General features: G+C 35.5%; 1 protein-coding gene across 2 annotated transcripts; it reads right to left on the bottom strand.

The window, feature by feature from the left end:
* Window positions 1-1,164: 1,164 nt before the first annotated feature.
* Window positions 1,165-17,853, bottom strand: LOC125681441 (serine/arginine repetitive matrix protein 1-like). Of its 2 annotated transcripts, none has more exons than XM_048921543.2 (7): window positions 17,686-17,853; window positions 11,224-11,797; window positions 5,296-5,516; window positions 4,871-4,965; window positions 4,546-4,663; window positions 4,254-4,379; window positions 1,165-1,504 (listed from the first exon to the last, which is right to left on the bottom strand). In XM_048921543.2, the coding sequence occupies exons 2-7, from the start codon at window positions 11,793-11,795 to the stop codon at window positions 1,377-1,379; spliced, it is 1,260 nt and encodes a 419-aa protein (XP_048777500.1). In that variant the 5' UTR covers window positions 11,796-11,797; window positions 17,686-17,853; the 3' UTR covers window positions 1,165-1,376. The 2 variants fall into 2 exon arrangements, with proteins under 2 accessions (XP_048777500.1, XP_048777498.1); XM_048921541.2 differs by lacking the exon at window positions 17,686-17,853 and adding an exon at window positions 11,960-12,136.
* Between the last annotated feature and the right edge of the window lie 525 nt (window positions 17,854-18,378).

Here is an 18,378-nt window from a genome sequence, read left to right as displayed (position 1 = left end):
AACACCTAATAAGGATCTACCCCCTAGGGTGTGTAAATCCTATAAATTCTTTTAAAAGCATTTTCGGAAGACGCTGAAAAAATTGGCCAGGGATTCTATCATACATGTACGTTAAAATTTTATTCAGAAATATGACGCATTTTGGCGGCCATTATGAAGATGGTGGCCATTTTGAAAACTTCCAGTTCACCATTTAATTAATTCGCCATCCTCAACTTCCACTACATATATGTACCAAATTTTGTTGAGATCGGACAAAAATAGATTGACTCTTTTTCAGTGGCCATTTTCAAAATATCGGCCATTTTGACAATTTCGAGTTTAACATTTTACGCAATTACTAACTATCCCTACTTACCAAATTTCGTTGAGATCGGAAAATGTTCAAACCTTGACACGTTGAATAGGGGTTTCCTATCAAAAGAAAGTTTTATTGTGTCCTCAACATCATGCGAAATGCTGGAAATGCCTTAAAACATTTTCAGAAACCCCCATGGAAGAAAATTTGGTCCTTTTGAATCAAAATTTATTCAAAGATTTTAGTTTGGTCATTTTAAAAATGGTGATTTCCCTATTTTATTCGCCATCCTCAAATACCACTACATACCAAATTCTATTGAATTTTGTAGAGATAGGACAATATTGAAACATTGACGCGTTTTCGGCGGCCATGCATTTTGAAAATTTCCAGTTCACCTTTCTATTTGCCATTCTCAACTACCCATACATACCAAACTTTGTTGAGATTGGACAACATTAAAAATTTGTTGTATTTTCGACGGCCATTTTGAAAAAATCGAGTTTACGATTCCCCTCTACCAAATTTCGTTGAGACCAGAAACGTTAAAATTTTGTCGCATTTTTTGGCGAACATTTTGCAATTCTTTTATTTGCCATTCATTTACAACGGACAATGTAAAAATTTTGAAGCATTCAAATTGTGTTTTATAATTTCCCCATATACTTCCATAGTAAAAATTTTAAACCCCGCTCCTTTTGATACCCCAAAAATATACTTTACCTCTCATAAATTGCAAAACTTGAATGCTTAGGATCATCTACGAACATTGGCCTGCCATACCATAAACTATTGTGAACTTGCATCTAATTATTCCCTAGATCCGCTCCGAACAACGTTAGCATCGATAAAGAAGGAGAAAATGATAAGATGAAATATTATTTATTTTCAGATCAAAACAATAAATACTGCAGCGTCTCTTTTGAGCAATATTCAACAAGATACCTATGTATGAATTCAAACGATACATAAACAAAAACATGTTTGTTTTTAAAATAAAAAATGTATAACAGATGCATAGAAAAAGTCTTATATCACAGAACACGTAAAAAATCGTACAACAAATAGTTGCAATTAATTAGAAGGTAGAAAAAGGTCCCAACACATGCGACTTTTCCCGCCTTAAACTCCTTATCGTGAAAGCTGGGCGCATCAATTTGCTCTGTTCAACCCTGGGGCTGTATGCAGCAGGGCCAGGGGTTTTCTCTGTAAAAGGAGAAGTGATAAACTTATATATCTGTCAGTAGTGAACTGTAGAAGTAGTGATAAACTTATACATCTATATCTGTCAGTAGTGAAGTGATAAACTTATACATGTATATCTGTCAGTAGTGAAGTGTAAAAGTACTGATAAACTTATACATGTATATCTGTCAGTAGTGAAGTGTAAAAGTACTGATAAACTTATACATGTATATCTGTCAGTAGTGAACTGTAGAAGTACTGATAAACTTATACATCTATATCTGTCAGTAGTGAACTGTAGAAGTAGTGATAAACTTATACATGTATATCTGTCAGTAGTGAAGTGTAAAAGTACTGATAAACTTATACATGTATATCTGTCTGTAGTGAAGTGATAAACTTATACATGTATATCTGTCTGTAGTGAACTGTAAAAGTACTGATAAACTTATACATGTATATCTGTCAGTAGTGAAGTGTAGAAGTAGTGATAAACTTATACATGTATATCTGTCAGTAGTGAACTGTAGAAGTACTGATAAACTTATACATCTATATCTGTCTGTAGTGAACTGTAGAAAAAGAAGTGATAAACTTATACATGTATATCTGTCAGTAGTGAAGTGTAAAAGTACTGATAAACTTATACATGTATATCTGTCTGTAGTGAACTGTAAAAGTACTGATAAACTTATACATGTATATCTGTCAGTAGTGAACTGTAGAAGTAGTGATAAACTTATACATGTATATCTGTCAGTAGTGAAGTGTAAAAGTACTGATAAACTTATACATGTATATCTGTCTGTAGTGAACTGTAAAAGTACTGATAAACTTATACATGTATATCTGTCTGTAGTGAAGTGTAGAAGTACTGATAAACTTATACATCTATATCTGTCTGTAGTGAAGTGATAAACTTATACATGTATATCTGTCAGTAGTGAAGTGATAAACTTATACATGTATATCTGTCTGTAGTGAACTGTAGAAAAAGAAGTGATAAACTTATACATGTACACGTATGTATATCTGTCAGTAATGAACTTTTACACGAGAATACGTATTCTAGCTTTAACTTCATATACACAATACTTTCTTACAATGAATTCAAAATGTCATTGCTGCTTTAAAATTAAAGATGGATTACTCATCAATATGACTCTCACGAATTTTCAAGTCAACTTTTACAATAAATCAAGAACTCAAGACAATGGGGAGTTCAGGGTGCTGACTGTTGAGCTATAGATATTTTTTCACTGGACGTTTTTAACTTCTAAATATTTCACACTTGATTTTAAGTTACACAGTGGCGTAGTTTCCATTGAGGCAACCGAGGCAGCTGCCTCGGTAAAAAAAAAACAACACACCTTTCACGTTGTTAAAATGTCGATAGCTTCTGGATGGCTGCGCCCCCAGACCCCCTGCCTCGGTAATACTAGCATAACTAAATTTTAACATCAATTGCAAATCTTCTTGAAAAGTAATGTAATATATAGCTGCTGAACTATAGCTCTGGGGAAAATATTGGAACAGATCAGAGAGCTACAGATCTATCTCTTATAAAAACCTTCGATTTACGGCGCACACAAAAAATGCGCACGGTTGAGGCCTCATACCGTTGTATTCTTGTATTGCCGTCTCATGAATTCAATATTTAAAAGAATAGTATTTTCCTACTATACTCGTGTCCAAACATACCTTCAAATATTTATTAAAGCCCCATACGACCCGAAAACTCACAGCCTCAAATGATTTCGTTTGTTGACGTACCCAGTCAATTTGAACCCTTTTGCTATTGGTATATATTCATAATATTTGTTACAAGTCATTTATCATAAACACAAATTATTAATAGAAATTTAAAATATATATATATATAGTTTATCTAATGTTAAAACAAGCTGTTGATTATTGAAAATGCTACAAAAGCCGCGCATGGTCCCTTACACTCGAGTGGAAGGGAACGAAATCATTTGAAGCTGGGAGTTTTCGGGTCGTATATGGGGTTTAAAGGTATATTTGGACAAAGTATAGTAGGGAAATATGTTAGGAATTGTTTCATTTTAAATTTATGAGACGGCATTACAAGACTACACCGATATTAGACCTCAACCGTGAGCATTTTTGTGAGCCGTAAATCGGAAGATTTTTATAAGTGTGGATATGTAGATCTCTGATCTGTCCCAATATTTTCTCAGAGAGCTACAGTTCTCCAGCTATGTAAGATATTATTATCTGACGAAAGGGATGTAAATCATATCTAGTGAAATTTATTAGTACAGATTTGACTTTTCTGCACTTCAAATGTGTTTAATTGTTAAAATTGAACTTTGGAGGGTAATATGAAATATTTTATCTTACGTATTTTCAAAACAATTCTGTAATTCACATTTTAAAAGCCCAATTTCTTAAAATGAAAAATAAAATAAAGAGGCGAAACAGAGATTTAAAAACACTCCTCTGAGTAGTCATTGACATTTTCATAGTATACGTTAATCGTTCAATCAAATAAAATAATTTGCCACTAACTATCTGCCAAAAATAATAGTCCCTATCAACATTTTTTGGAGTGGGGTTGCAGAATTATGGCAATTATCAAAATGAAATTGCCGTTACACTTTATATTTGTCAGACAGATCCGAAATGCGTCAAAAGCACGAGGAATGCACCATTCCATTGTGAGGCATTGTGGTCTTTCTTTGATAAGGCTGGGTTACCGAGAATACTGTACATTTTATTCTACATTTGGACCAGTGGTGAAGCTTACCATTGTGTGACCATAGGATCGTGCCGTCCCGTCGTAATTGGTGGGAATAAGCGGGGCTGGATTGGAATACCACTTTGTCTGCTAGTTTTCTCTCATAATCCACAGGGGATGGTTGCTTAGTCGACTCTGTAAGAAATTTGGGGGAAAGGCTTAATGTTTGTGTACATGTAGTAAACAGCAATGTTTCCTGAATACTTGTGAAGCATTCAAAGAAATTCATCACACTGTGAGTTACACATTCAACTTATTATAAAGGGTACACGCTACTTTGACCCTTTAGAAATTGATATACCAGGTTTGGCTAAATCGAATTTTCTTCTTATGCCAATACTGAATGAGGGGGATTCCATGACTGTCCTCTGTCGAGGCCCCAGGAGAGGTCTTTGTGAGTAGGTGCTGGGAGTAGGCCACTGGAATATAAACACATAGTATATCATGTCTAAAAAGAAAATCTAACTCGATTATCCCAGATCCATCAGGACGACTGTTTCATTGCCGTAACATTAGGCAATCAACATTCAACTAGTTAGTACTGTGTTGAGAAAGAGATGATCCATTAAAATTGATCTGGGTAATAAGTATATCATTGAAAATTGAAAAGTATTCCAAATAAATACCGCGTTATCACTGAAAAAGTCTGTTTTCTGTTGGTATAGGTGAGGACTCTGAAACCAGGACTTTTCCCAGGAGGTTCTCCCTCCCCCTCCTCCATCTGAAATCCACACAGGTATCAAAGAAATCAACCACAACGAAACAGCAGGGCTTTCTTTTTATCAAAAGTCGTATGATTTGATCCTATCCCTAAGTTTAAAGGTTCAAATCTTCCTGTTGCCATTATCTTTACATCAAATACATACATTGACAAACATTTTGTCCTCTTGTCAAACTGAATTAGAGTTCATGACTGTGATCATGATAGATAAATACTATTCTGTAAATGTTTTGGTGCATATTTCAAGCAATTGTTCGAATGAAGCATCATCACAGCGAGAGTTAACACGCCCAGGAGCATGTGGTATATCTACAAAATTCATCAACATACCTTTGTCCGGCTGTGTTTTGCTTCCAAATGACCATGATGGAGCGTTTGTTTCATATAGTGGTTTATTCTGTGGGGAGTAGGTACAGGGCCCTGGGCCCTCCATGTCGATCCTCAATGGGGGTCGGGCACTGTGTGCTTCATCCCATCCTATCACCTTTTTAGGCTTTTTCGGTTCTTCATAGTACAAACTACTCATTGGTGGTCGTGGTGCTGGTTTTGTTCTACAAGTAAAAAGTCCTTAAGTATTAGAATATCAAACTCCGTTCTTGTAAACCAAGTAAATCACTGACAATGTAGCGGCTACTTCACGTGCAGGACGTTAAAAACAAACCTGACCTATGTAATCTCTATCTACAATGTATCTATCTATCTACAATGTATCTATCTATCTATCTATCTATCTATCTATCTATCTATCTATCTATCTATCTATATATATATATATATATATATATATCGCGAAAACAACAGTCTTGTTGAAATACCTTGATTTGGGGGTCGATTTGTTGGAACCGTTTTTTGCTACAGATGATACTCCAGTAATAGAAAAAGATTTGTTCGCAAGAACCACTTGAAAAGTTCCATTTGTATGCATGATTTGCTGTTTTGCATGTCAGTGAGTCGCCATGTTAGGATTTGTTTCAGAAAAGTTTGGAGAGTTTTGTTGTTAAAGGTATAAACCTTAACGTTCATGTATTTAATCAAGTTAATAGGAAAAGGGATTAATGCAATGTTAAATGGTGCAAAGCGGATTTCGCTCTTTTTAAAAAGAACTTTCTGTCGTAACTTTAAAAATTCGAATTTCCATACTTGTTTGATGAAGTGGGGGGTAAATAAATCAATGAGACCGATATATGTGTGGGAATATCTACTTCGACATGCTGTTTTCTTTGTTGACCTGCTACAGCAATACAAAAAATGCTGTACAACATCACACTGACATGGTTTAGATATTACACCATACATGAAACGATGTCTTGAAGCTTTTAGGGACCTGCATGGCAGTCACACTGTCAACCACGTTAACCAGACTCCTCGTGTACTGAATTAAGGACTACAAGTCTCAGTTGTTGGTGTCATGAAGGTATAAAGACAATGAAAGTGTGGGTACATGTAATGCGTATGATAGGCGATTATACTTCTCATTTCCATAGCTTTACATTCCCCACGATACAAGCAAACAACATATTCATTCTTTACATTCAGATTTAATAAATGTTGACTTGTTTTTGTTTATAAACAGATACCCCTGTACACGTAGGTTTCATGACAATTTGAAAGGTCAATGTTTTATCGCGAAATGAAATAAATCGATATCATTGACAAAATATTGACAAATACACTCGTGCCCTGGATTAATGGTAGAAGCACTTTTACAATCAAATCATTTTGAATTTTAAAACAAAATCTTGCAATATCTGAGCGATTATTGCAATGTCAAAGAATCAGAGAAGATGGCAATTCCATTAGAACATGCACAGAAAACTCCATCGTATTGCAGTTTAAAGATACATAGAAGCAAAGATTTGTGATAGATGCAATCAAACACGGAAATCAGACTAAATTCTTCCGAGCAAACGAGCAAACAACAATGGGATAACACATTTTCAGTGCGTCGGCATCCCTCACTTAACACGACAGCATCCTTCACTTAAATCGACGGCATCCTTCACGTAACACATCATCCTTCACTTAACACGACGGCATCCCTCACTTAACACGACGGCATCCTTCACTTAACATTCCGGCATCCTTCACTTAACACGACAGCATCCTTCACTTAACACGACGGCATCCCTCACTTAACACGACAGCATCCTTCATTTAACACGACGGCATCCTTCACTTAACACGAGGGCATCCTTCACTTAACACGACGGCATCCTTCACGTAACACGACGACATCCTTCACTTAACACTGTAAAACAAGTCACTGTACTCTACAAGTAGTACCAGTCTTTTTTTCTTCTTCCAATAAATATGTACAGTAGGGTTCAGTTTATTAGACGCTGAAACAGGCAGGCACCTACCCCACAGAAAATAGAACACTAAAGCTCTTACAGAGTCTGAATCCAAACAATGCGTCAGGCCCGAATAACATCAAACCAGGAATACTTTTAAAGAACTAGCATCAAAACTACATGTAGCTCAAATTCTTACCATCATTTTAACAAATCAGAAGTACAATCGGATTGCAGATCCGCAAATGTGACCCCAGTTTATGAGATAGGAGAATGCTTCAAGATTGAGAATTATCAACCTATATGATTGTCAGTCAATGGAACATATGTTGGTCAGTCATGTAATGTACCAGGCAAAGGCCATGACATACCATTATTATACAATGTACTATCATATTATTTACAACATGGATTCTGCAGCAAAAGATCTTGCGAAACACATCTTGTGGAATTTGTAGACGGTGCCACCATCAACAAGAGTAACGACAAGCAGACATTCTTATTATGGATTTTCCAAAAGCCTTTGACAAAGTGACAACCTGTCAATATACAAACCAGCACTGCGGCATCAGAGGAAAGATCACCCGATGGATAGAAGGGTTCTTTCTAGATCGATCGTAGTCAGTTGTTGTGGACGGGGAGATCACTCTTCTTAGGGGTAGCGTTTGCAGTCCCCCAAGGAAGGGAACTAGAAGAAAACACACACCACTTGCTATGTTTTACAAGATCGGAAACGAGAGAGTTGCATTTAGTAAGGAGGGACGTCTTGTACAACCCAATCGCATGACCAACTATACCCACAACAAGAGCTGATACCGTCCAGTAATAGAGTACTCTTCCACCACGTGTCCACAACGTCACAATAAAACCTCATTCACTAAACTTCTAAATTAGGACTCTCTGTTTTAAATATTATTAACTTTTCAATCTCCATGCGCACCCAATATTCATGGTAGAACAATCAAGCTGTTGATGATGACCATTATCAGGTAGAAGCAGAAGTTTGGATAGAACGCCTACTTACCCATCTGAAGCTTTTTAGATCTAGTAGTATCCACGTATAAGTGTCTTTGTCAACATTGTATGCATGAATGTTTTATATTATGTTTCTGTTAGACAATATAGTCTTTGTTTAAAGAGTTATGGATTACTGTTCAAAGGTTGAAATCATTGAAAACGTTTTCAGTGTCTACTCAAATATGGCCTAGTAATGGCTTCTTACCTTCTAGCATTCAAAACTCCATTTAGTAAATTATTTAAAAACTGCCACAGAATTATAAAAGGTATTGATCCGTGCAGGGTTTTATTCAAAGTGTTTATCTAAATTGTTTTAGCAGTTGACAGTCGCTGATAATAGACAAAAATACGACTTGCATGTATTATGCACGACGACAACAGAGTCCACACAGAACTTCCTAAAGAGGTAGTTTAAATGATACACAACGTGCAAAACATATAAACACATCCGCACTTGGATTTATTGTCTAGAGTTTAATAATTTCCCGGTCTCCATTTCATGTCAAGTTTGCTTCCTATTCGTGCCAGCCCGTTGGGATCCGGGTTAGAATAGGCCCTCAGTACCCCTTGTTTAACGTAAACCGCGACTAAATGAAGCGATCCTTCTGTCGAGACCGCAGATACCGAGGCCCCGTGTCACAGCTGGTGTGACACGGTAAAGATGGCCGTAAGCGCCGGGCATACATGTGTAGGCCTAATTTTTTTTTTACTCTTTACTGGCAATGGTGACGTCTCCATATGAGGGAAAAATTCTCGAGAGGGACGTCAAACAATATAAAATCAATTAAAACAACCAACCAACCTATTCATGACAATCTTTCATAGTTTTTATAACGTAGTCTACATGTATCTCCAAGACTTCACAGCATATATTCCTTACAATGTATTTCCACTGTGATAAAAGCTGTATCATTTACATGTACCGTTGTTACACATAGCTTGGCACAAGGATGCATAAATTCATTATTTCATTATGCGTTTAATGATAAATTCGCTTTAAAGGGCTGTCGAATACAGAACATCATTAGCGCTTCATTACAGGTATCGGACTGCAAATCACGACATACGATGCATCACAAACACTAATTTGACTTGTACTTGCCTTCCATGGTATTGCCAGCATCTTATTTTAACGGAATCCTGTAATGGCGGGAACATTGAAACAGACGTTCATGAAGGTCGAGTAGCAGACCGCACTAAAATGTATACTGCTCAGCAACCATTTACGACTAGTTGCTAAACGCTTAAACTTCCCTTTAGTTTCATTTCTTCTTTTTGATGATTCAATAATGAAGCCGATACTGGATCAATTTTCTCTTATTTACAAGCGTCCGTGGCAGGTAAAAAAAATCTATACTTTGTGAGGGTTTTTCTGTAAAATTCTTCGGTTATAATCACTATTGTGAATTTTGCGCGACTCGTTGTTTGTCATTCATTATATAGGTATTGATGCAGTTAGCGGGACTTCACAGTGTTACGGAAGCTTTGTCGGAGTTTTAGAGGCTTGCGTGTGGTGAATGCGCGACAGAATGTTATCATGAAATACTTTGGTTCCTTCCCTATTGTAAACATATGATATACATGTACTCTAACGAAATATATACGAAACAATATTGAACGTACATTAAAATGTTTCTTTCACGAGGAAAATCCTGAGTGTTCAATATTAAGATTGTCCAAAATCGATGAATTTTTATTTTACATTTAAAACCTGCTTATCAAATGAAGGGACGGATCAAGAACATTTTCAAAAGGGAAAGCGACCTAAGTTTGAACCTTTTCCATCCAAAATGGCCAAAAAATCAGCATATTTGTTAAAAATGTTCAACTAAATAGACTCTAGATATATCACGGGAATGAGAGAGAAAAACTTCAAATTCATTTCCCTACTACTATCAGTTTCAACTTTGCTACTATCAGTTTCAACTTTGTCATGCACTGCGCAAATGTTTTCTCAAATGATTAATTAAAGGTATCATACATGTAGGTATATAATTAATCGATACGGAAATTTCAATATTTTCATTATACAGTATATCAGTGTTGCTTTGTCATGATTTTGATTTTCATGAATGCTTTGATCCAAAACATCTTCATACACTATACAGCTGAAACTAGGTTCAATTACTATTTCAATATTTCTAGCATTTAAATCTTTATGTTGCAGAGAATTATCATCTGCGTACAAACTACAGAACGAAAGCATGTTAACTGCTACACCATTACCGTAATGTAAATTTTAATAAAATAACAATGAGCTTAAGACAGAACCTTGAGGCACACCAGCATTGGTACATATCGGTGATGATAATTTGTCTTCATCCATTACCTTTTGAGATGTGTTACTTAAGTAATGTGTAAACCATTGTAAAAGATTATCACAAATACCATAAGTATGAAGTTTAAATATATATAATAAGGTTTTGATATGGAACTGCTAGTACCTCTGAATGTTCGGTGACTTATATTACCTGGGCCAATAATTTTATCAACGGGCAATATCTAAATAATGTCGAGAACCTCTTGTTCTCGTATATAAATGTTAGAGATGTTTTCTCTTCAAAATTTCAGAAATATCGGCCCTTCTGAAATTCAGAAATATTGTTCCTTCAGAAATATCGACCCTATTACGTAAGAGGTCCTATATTTCACCTTTTAAAAGTCCAAAAACATGGGAACTGTTTTGTTTGTCACATGCATTCTATTTTTATTTCGGAAAACTACCTGAAAAGTTGATCATTTTTATTTCTAAGCAAAGTTTGTATATCGCCAACGCCAAAATAGTAATAGTTCGGGGTGGGGAAAGGGGTAAATCTTTATTATCGTTCATTTCGCTTTCAAGACGGAGATACATAGAATGACTTCAAGGCAAAAAAAAAAAAAAACCGGCCATTGTCGCGCCTAAATACATGTACATGGGTTACATAACATAGCATGGATAAATTCTTACTTCGCAGACATGGTGACTGTGGCCAGTCGAATAAGTTTGGTAGGAACTCGGATGTGTTTAGGAGGTGGGCTGGGCATGCTTCGATAATCTCGGCTGTTGGGGGTGGGAATTGGGTCGAACCTGCCCTTCCCAGGAGCCAAAACAGACTGTCTGGCGATATTGGTTGATCTGCCATATTCGGAATATGAACGTATTCCGTTCCTTTTAGAAGGACTGTGGGCATCACGTGCAGTGTCCGCTTTCTCGTCTCCCACATGTTTCACAGAAACGCCTGTAACCGGCCGAGAAGATGCCGTCACTTCCGTTTTGCCATCCGAATCATTTTTGGCGACATTGTCTTTTGACCATTTTGCAATGTCATGTTTTACAATGTCTTTCTCCGTATTTTTAAGTGAGCCCACTAAATGAAGATTTTCTTTGTCTAAAACTGTGTCTCTGTACTGAAGAACGCCATCCTGATTCAGTTTGGCTTCTTTCAATTGGATAAACTCTCCAGTATTTAGCGAGTCGTCGAGAGCTGGTTTTGATCCAGACAAATTATTGTCCAATGGATTGTTTACCAGCGTGGCCATTCCTGCAGGAAAAGAACAGTAACATAATAAAATATCAAATCTAAAAAATCAATATAAAAGTGAACTGAAAGATAGCAGTTTTAAGATAACCGTAAGAATTATCCAAACACCTTTAGAATTTAAAGCCTTGTTATCCTATATGTTTTCTATTATAGTATACAAACCCAATTCTAACTGTTTGATCGGCATAATCAAAGATAATTTTCCTTAAATCAATTTTTTTTTTTAAATCGTGTTTTTCGAGTCAATCTGTATAACAGTTAAAAAGATATTAATGAAATGAGATACAAATTCATATCAACAGTTTAAATTACATTTACCCCCTCGAAGGTTTAAATTACACGGACCGGATTGAACTTAGACGTCACACCCTCTCGATATATAGCCAGTAAAAGCGTATTCATGTGATCTTTGATGGAATACAATTATTCGATCGTACACGTATGAAGGTTTATTATAATGAATTCGTATCTTTGTAATGCAATATATCCAAAAATATATCAATATTGAATCATTTTCACTTTTGAATGCATAGAGTAACAACTAGATGAGAGGGAAGCGTATTTTTTTTTTCCGTCGGAATATTAATGATGGCCCGTAATTTTTAATGGATGTACTGTGTGAATATCTTTTACAATAACGGGAATATTTATGTCGTTGCGTGCGTGTAAACAGCAAATGTGTATTCAATCTTTCTTTGATAGAAATTGTGTAAAAATGATTAGAGATTGAAACCTCGACTAGGTCTGAAAAGAAACTGAGATATAGGATATCACATTGTTATGATCTGGGTCTGCTACCTCGTACCGGCCCGAGTTGATGATATTGGCCCGAGCAAAGGGGCGAGGGTCCGATACCTCTTGAGGGCTGATACTAAGGCAGAAAGCAAAACAAGGGCGTGATATCGATGATGTTACATTATATGCCTGAAACACTAATGTTACCGGTAGTTTATTGCATTCAATATAGAACCTTCGCGTGTTGTTACAATAGAAAAAATGTTCTTTACGTCTCTTATTTGTTTGTTATAACTGCCTCAAATTACTCCAAGGGAAAACAGATCCGAATACTAACATTGTATAGTGTATGAAGGTTCACAGATAATGACATTGTATAGTGCATGAAGGTTTACGGATAATGACATTGTATAGTGTATGAAGGTTAACAGATAATGACATTGTATGGGTATGAAGGTTTACGAATAATGACATTATATGGGGTATGAAGGTTTACGGATAATGACATTGTATAGTGTATGAAGGTTCACAGATAATGACATTGTATGAGTTATGAAGGTTTACGAATAATGACATTATATGGGGTATGAAGGTTTACGGATAATGACATTGTATAGTGTATGAAGGTTCACAGATAATGACATTGTATGGGTATGAAGGTTTACGGATAATGACATTGTATAGTGTATGAAGGTTCACAGATAATGACATTGTATGGGTATGAAGGTTTACGGATAATGACATTGTTTGGGGGTATGAAGGTTTACAGATAATGACATTGTATAGTGTATGAAGGTTCACAGATAATGACATTGTATGGGTATGAAGGTTTACGGATAATGACATTGTTTGGGGGTATGAAGGTTTACGGATAATGACATTGTATAGTGTATGAAGGTTCACGGATAATGACATTGTGTGGGTATGAAGGTTTACGGATAATGACATTGCATAGTGTATGAAGGTTTACAGATAATGACATTGTGTGAGTTATGAAGGTTTACGGATAATGACATTGTATGAGTTATGAAGGTTTACGGATAATGACATTGTATAGTGTATGAAGGTTCACAGATAATGACATTGTATGGGTATGAAGGTTTACGGATAATGACATTGTTTGGGGGTATGAAGGTTTACAGATAATGACATTGTATAGTGTATGAAGGTTCACTGATAATGACATTGTATGGGTATGAAGGTTTACGGATAATGACATTGTTTGGGGATATGAAGGTTTACGGATAATGACATTGTATAGTGTATGAAGGTTCACGGATAATGACATTGTGTGGGTATGAAGGTTTACGGATAATGACATTGCATAGTGTATGAAGGTTTACAGATAATGACATTGTGTGAGTTATGAAGGTTTACGGATAATGACATTGTATGAGTTATGAAGGTTTACGGATAATGACATTGTATAGTGTATGAAGGTTCACAGATAATGACATTGTATGGGTATGAAGGTTTACGGATAATGACATTGTTTGGGGGTATGAAGGTTTACAGATAATGACATTGTATAGTGTATGAAGGTTCACAGATAATGACATTGTATGGGTATGAAGGTTTACGGATAATGACATTGTTTGGGGGTATGAAGGTTTACGGATAATGACATTGTATAGTGTATGAAGGTTCACGGATAATGACATTGTGTGGGTATGAAGGTTTACGGATAATGACATTGCATAGTGTATGAAGGTTTACAGATAATGACATTGTGTGAGTTATGAAGGTTTACGGATAATGACATTGTATGAGTTATGAAGGTTTACGGATAATGACATTGTATAGTGTATGAAGGTTCACAGATAATGACATTGTATGAGTTATGAAGGTTCACGGATAATGACATTGTATAGTGTATGAAGGTTTACGGATAATGACATTGTATAGTGTATGAAGGTTCACGGATAATGACATTGTATAGTGTATGAAGGTTCACAGATAATGACATTGTATGAGTTATGAAGGTTCACGGATAATGACATTGTATAGTGTATGAAGGTTTACGGATAATGACATTGTATAGTGTATGAAGGTTCACGGATAATGACATTGTATAGTGTATGAAGGTTTACAGATAATGACATTGTATAGTGTATGAAGGTTTACGGATAATGACATTGTATGGGTTATGAAGGTTTACGGATAATAGAAGTTATTAGAAATTTTAGAGCGGTACAACTCATTCGTAACAAGACGAGACAAAGATATTTCGGTCCCAGTTCTGAACGATACATCCCAAGTTCCATGTTTCTGCTAGTCCGTAGTACATGTACGAGGGCTGTTCGATATGTAATGTGTATTGTACGATATCTCAAAATCATTCGACTCAAATAGTGAAATGAACATTACATCCCTTCAAAGTATTCTCCGCGGTTTGAAATACATAATTTCAATCTCTTAATCCATTTCTGAAATGCGTCACGGTATGGTGATTTGGGTAGACCTCTGAGGCACTGACTGATGGCTGAGCCAAAGACTTGTCGGGATTTGCACATGTAACGACGACCAGATAAGAACGTTTTAAGTTTTGGAAAAAGGAAAGAGTCGCATGGAGCTAGATCTGGAGAGTATGGTGGGTGTTACAAGACGGTAACCTTGCTTCACAAGCTCAGATGTATGTGATGGAGCATTTTCATGAAGTAGACGAACGTGCCTAAATCCTGACACAGGGCGTCGTTTATGATAATATTTCTTGAGCTGTTTTAGTATAACATCTCGGCAATACCGACCTGTAACACTTTTGCCCTTCGGTACCGGAATTTGTACGGCTATACTATCACATGAGAAGACTATGCAATAAAGAACTTTCTTTGTGCTTATGGTTCTTTTGGCCACTACAGGCCTTCTACCGTATTTAGTTAGCCATATTTTGTTTTCAATTTTTCTTACTGGTTCGAAATAGTGAATTCATGTTTTGTCACCAGTAACAATGTTTGCAAATTGTCTTTGATTGAATTTGGGAAACATTTTGAGCAATTGCTTAGCGATTTGAACCCGTACCCGTTTTTGGTCATCTGTCAATATATACGGCATCAACCTGGCAGAAATCTTTCGTACTTTCAAAACGAAATGCACCCGCGATAGCGATATGCCAACAGCTTTGGCAATATTACGAATCGTGTATCTGTCATCACTTTCAATTAATTCCCTGACTTTTGAGACATTTGCCCTGCCTGTTACAGTCACAGGTCGACCAGATTTTGCTGCATCTTTGACGGACTCTGTGCCAGTCAGAAATTTCTTTTTCCACCTACAAACTGTTTCAAAAGATACCTTATCAGACACATAAACTTCCTTCAATTCAGTAAAATTCTGCATTACCGAATGACCGAGTTTTGTGAGCACTTTTATAGAAGCTCTAATTTCTTCAATATTCTCAACACGTTTCCCAACCATTTTTACAACAGTGGTCAACGACTGGCTTTATTGAAATAACTATAAAAAGTTTAAAACTATGTGGAGCTGAAGGCTCATGTTTATACCGTTGGAAAGGTATTGAATAGAGCTATTCGTGCAAAGCGTTACCGCGCTGTGGTACAATATACATTACATATCGAACAGCCCTCGTATATGTACAACGAAATATGCGATATCATCCAATATTCACCGACAAATGTAGAAAAGTATTGCCTTTGAGTTGTCAGTACTGATAAAAATTGTTGTCGGTACTGAAAAAACTTGGGCACTGGCCTACACCCCCCAGCCAGAATTTCTGAAAGGTGTAAAAATTAGCATGACAAAGAACATTAATTAACAAAATTATTTTACGAAACGGGTGTGCTAGAAAGATTGAATTGAATGGCGTATGTTTGTAGCATAGCGTAAGGTAAGAATAAATTAGAATGAAAACAAACAAAATAACCATCATTAACAACACAGGTGAACATGCAGATGTACATGTAAATATTTTGTTTAGAAATTCCATTTTCATTCTTTAACATTGACATTATAACTGGTTCAAAGTAAAGGCAGTGAAACATCTCGTCCAGCTAACGAATTAAAGATACCACAGCTCTTTAAATTAACAGTATTTAAATCCGTTCTGCGAAAACACAAAACTTTCGATTGTGCGCTTCTAGCATTAAAATGTTCCAAGTAAATTTAAAAAGCATTGTGTAAAGACCATCCAAGTTTTGCACGGATATTGTCGCGCTCGGGTCTTTGACTAACATCATTAATTTTAAGAGTTCGACGGGATAGTAGTTGACGTTAGCAATGAAAGAATTTCATCAAAAGTCGGAAATTGAGAGCAGGTTCGATGTTTGTGAAAGATTGCATTTTATAGCAATTGAGGGCTTAAATTGGACTGGAGTTTATCTACGTGTCTGAGTTACACATTCATTATGTAGTCTGAAATCTATAGAATATATAGAATGATTTGCAATGATTTCGCACGTCATTTCTTAATACCCTGAATCACACTTGTCAAAATTACATCGATGGTGTTAGCTTGGAAAAAAATCAATACGCATGCAGTGGGAAGGTTGATGTCACATTAAGTTGAATTTGATATGAGATAAGATTTTAATTGATGACCCTAATTTATTTAAAGTGTTTGTGTTCAGTTATTTGTTCATTCGCCAAAACATATAGGTCTACATATATATATATTTGTTCATTCGCCAATATATATATATATATATATATATATATATATATATATATATAACAATGTACATTTGTGTATAAATATGTGTGTTATCACTACAATATGTATGAAATGTATCTAAAAGTAAGACTATGTGTAAATTATGTGACTGTATGAGATTATGAATAAATACCTACATATATAAGTACATTTACATATCACAAATACGAAATCGCTTGACAAGGTCTATGATTGGTGTTTTGTAATTAATTTGAAATGAAAATGTGAAAATGATACACGAAACCCAGTTTTGTGAGTTCGGAATATTATTAATAAATGCGTAATAAACAGGAGGAATAACTATACTTGTGAAATAGGCATGCAATGTAGGTCTGTTCTAATCAACATCATATTAGAAACGGTTAATAATAACTGTATCATGCAAATCAGATAGTTTCAACAGATTACTTTGCGGTGTCATTTCATTTTGTAAGAACGTCAGGATTAGGTCTATCTCACGATTTTAATGAAAGAATCACTTACCTACTCTTCCCTAGTAAGACGACGTCCCACCATGAAAGTTAGATATTTCAAAATGTGTGTCAATTTCCTCAAAATATTTACATCTGTATTTAAAACATTTCTTAATCTGATCTTTGTTCGTTCGCCATATTGTATCTAGTCAAGCATATACTATCTCCAAGGTCTATTTCAAACGGTATCTGTAAAGAGAAGAAAGACCGTGCTCTTTATAAAGGTGTTTTAAAGTTTAAAATCCCATGTCAAGAGACAAATACATTAAATGAACACGAAGAAAATAAGAAAGATATCTTTCAGTAAAATGTTCAGTATTTGCTTATCAATGCTATAAATGATTGGATTGTGATCTTTGTTTGTTTTAATGAATATATATACTTGGTTTGTAGTTGTGTGCGTAGACATTTATAATGCGCTTTCGAGTTTCAATGTTCAGTGCGTCAAGACTTTGATCGCGGGACAGACTTCTAATTATTGAAACTCTAAAATTAATACTGTGGATTCTTTGAATAATGCAAATACTAACTTAATGATAAAGACATTTTATTCCACGAGAGAGAGAGAGAGAGAGAGAGAGAGAGAGAGAGAGAGAGAGAGAGAGAGAATTGTCACGAATCTATAAATCTATATGTATCGTCTTTTTTTTTTTTTTTTTTTTTTTTTTTTTGCCCTCATTCTTATTTTCGCACAATTATCATCTAAT

This window comes from Ostrea edulis, chromosome 2 (assembly GCF_947568905.1).
Source record: "Ostrea edulis chromosome 2, xbOstEdul1.1, whole genome shotgun sequence".
Classification (NCBI taxonomy): domain Eukaryota; kingdom Metazoa; phylum Mollusca; class Bivalvia; order Ostreida; family Ostreidae; genus Ostrea; species Ostrea edulis.
This window is presented reverse-complemented; position numbering and strand designations above follow the sequence as displayed.

Coding starts and splice junctions, on each gene's coding strand:
- LOC125681441 (XM_048921541.2), bottom strand. CDS start 11,984: ATGCCGATCAAACAGTTAGAATTGG. Junction 11,798..11,959: donor GATCAAACAGTTAGAATTGG/GTTTGTATACTA, acceptor CTTTTCCTGCAG/GAATGGCCACGCTGGTAAAC. Junction 1,505..4,253: donor GATCCTATGGTCACACAATG/GTAAGCTTCACC, acceptor CTCCTTTTACAG/AGAAAACCCCTGGCCCTGCT.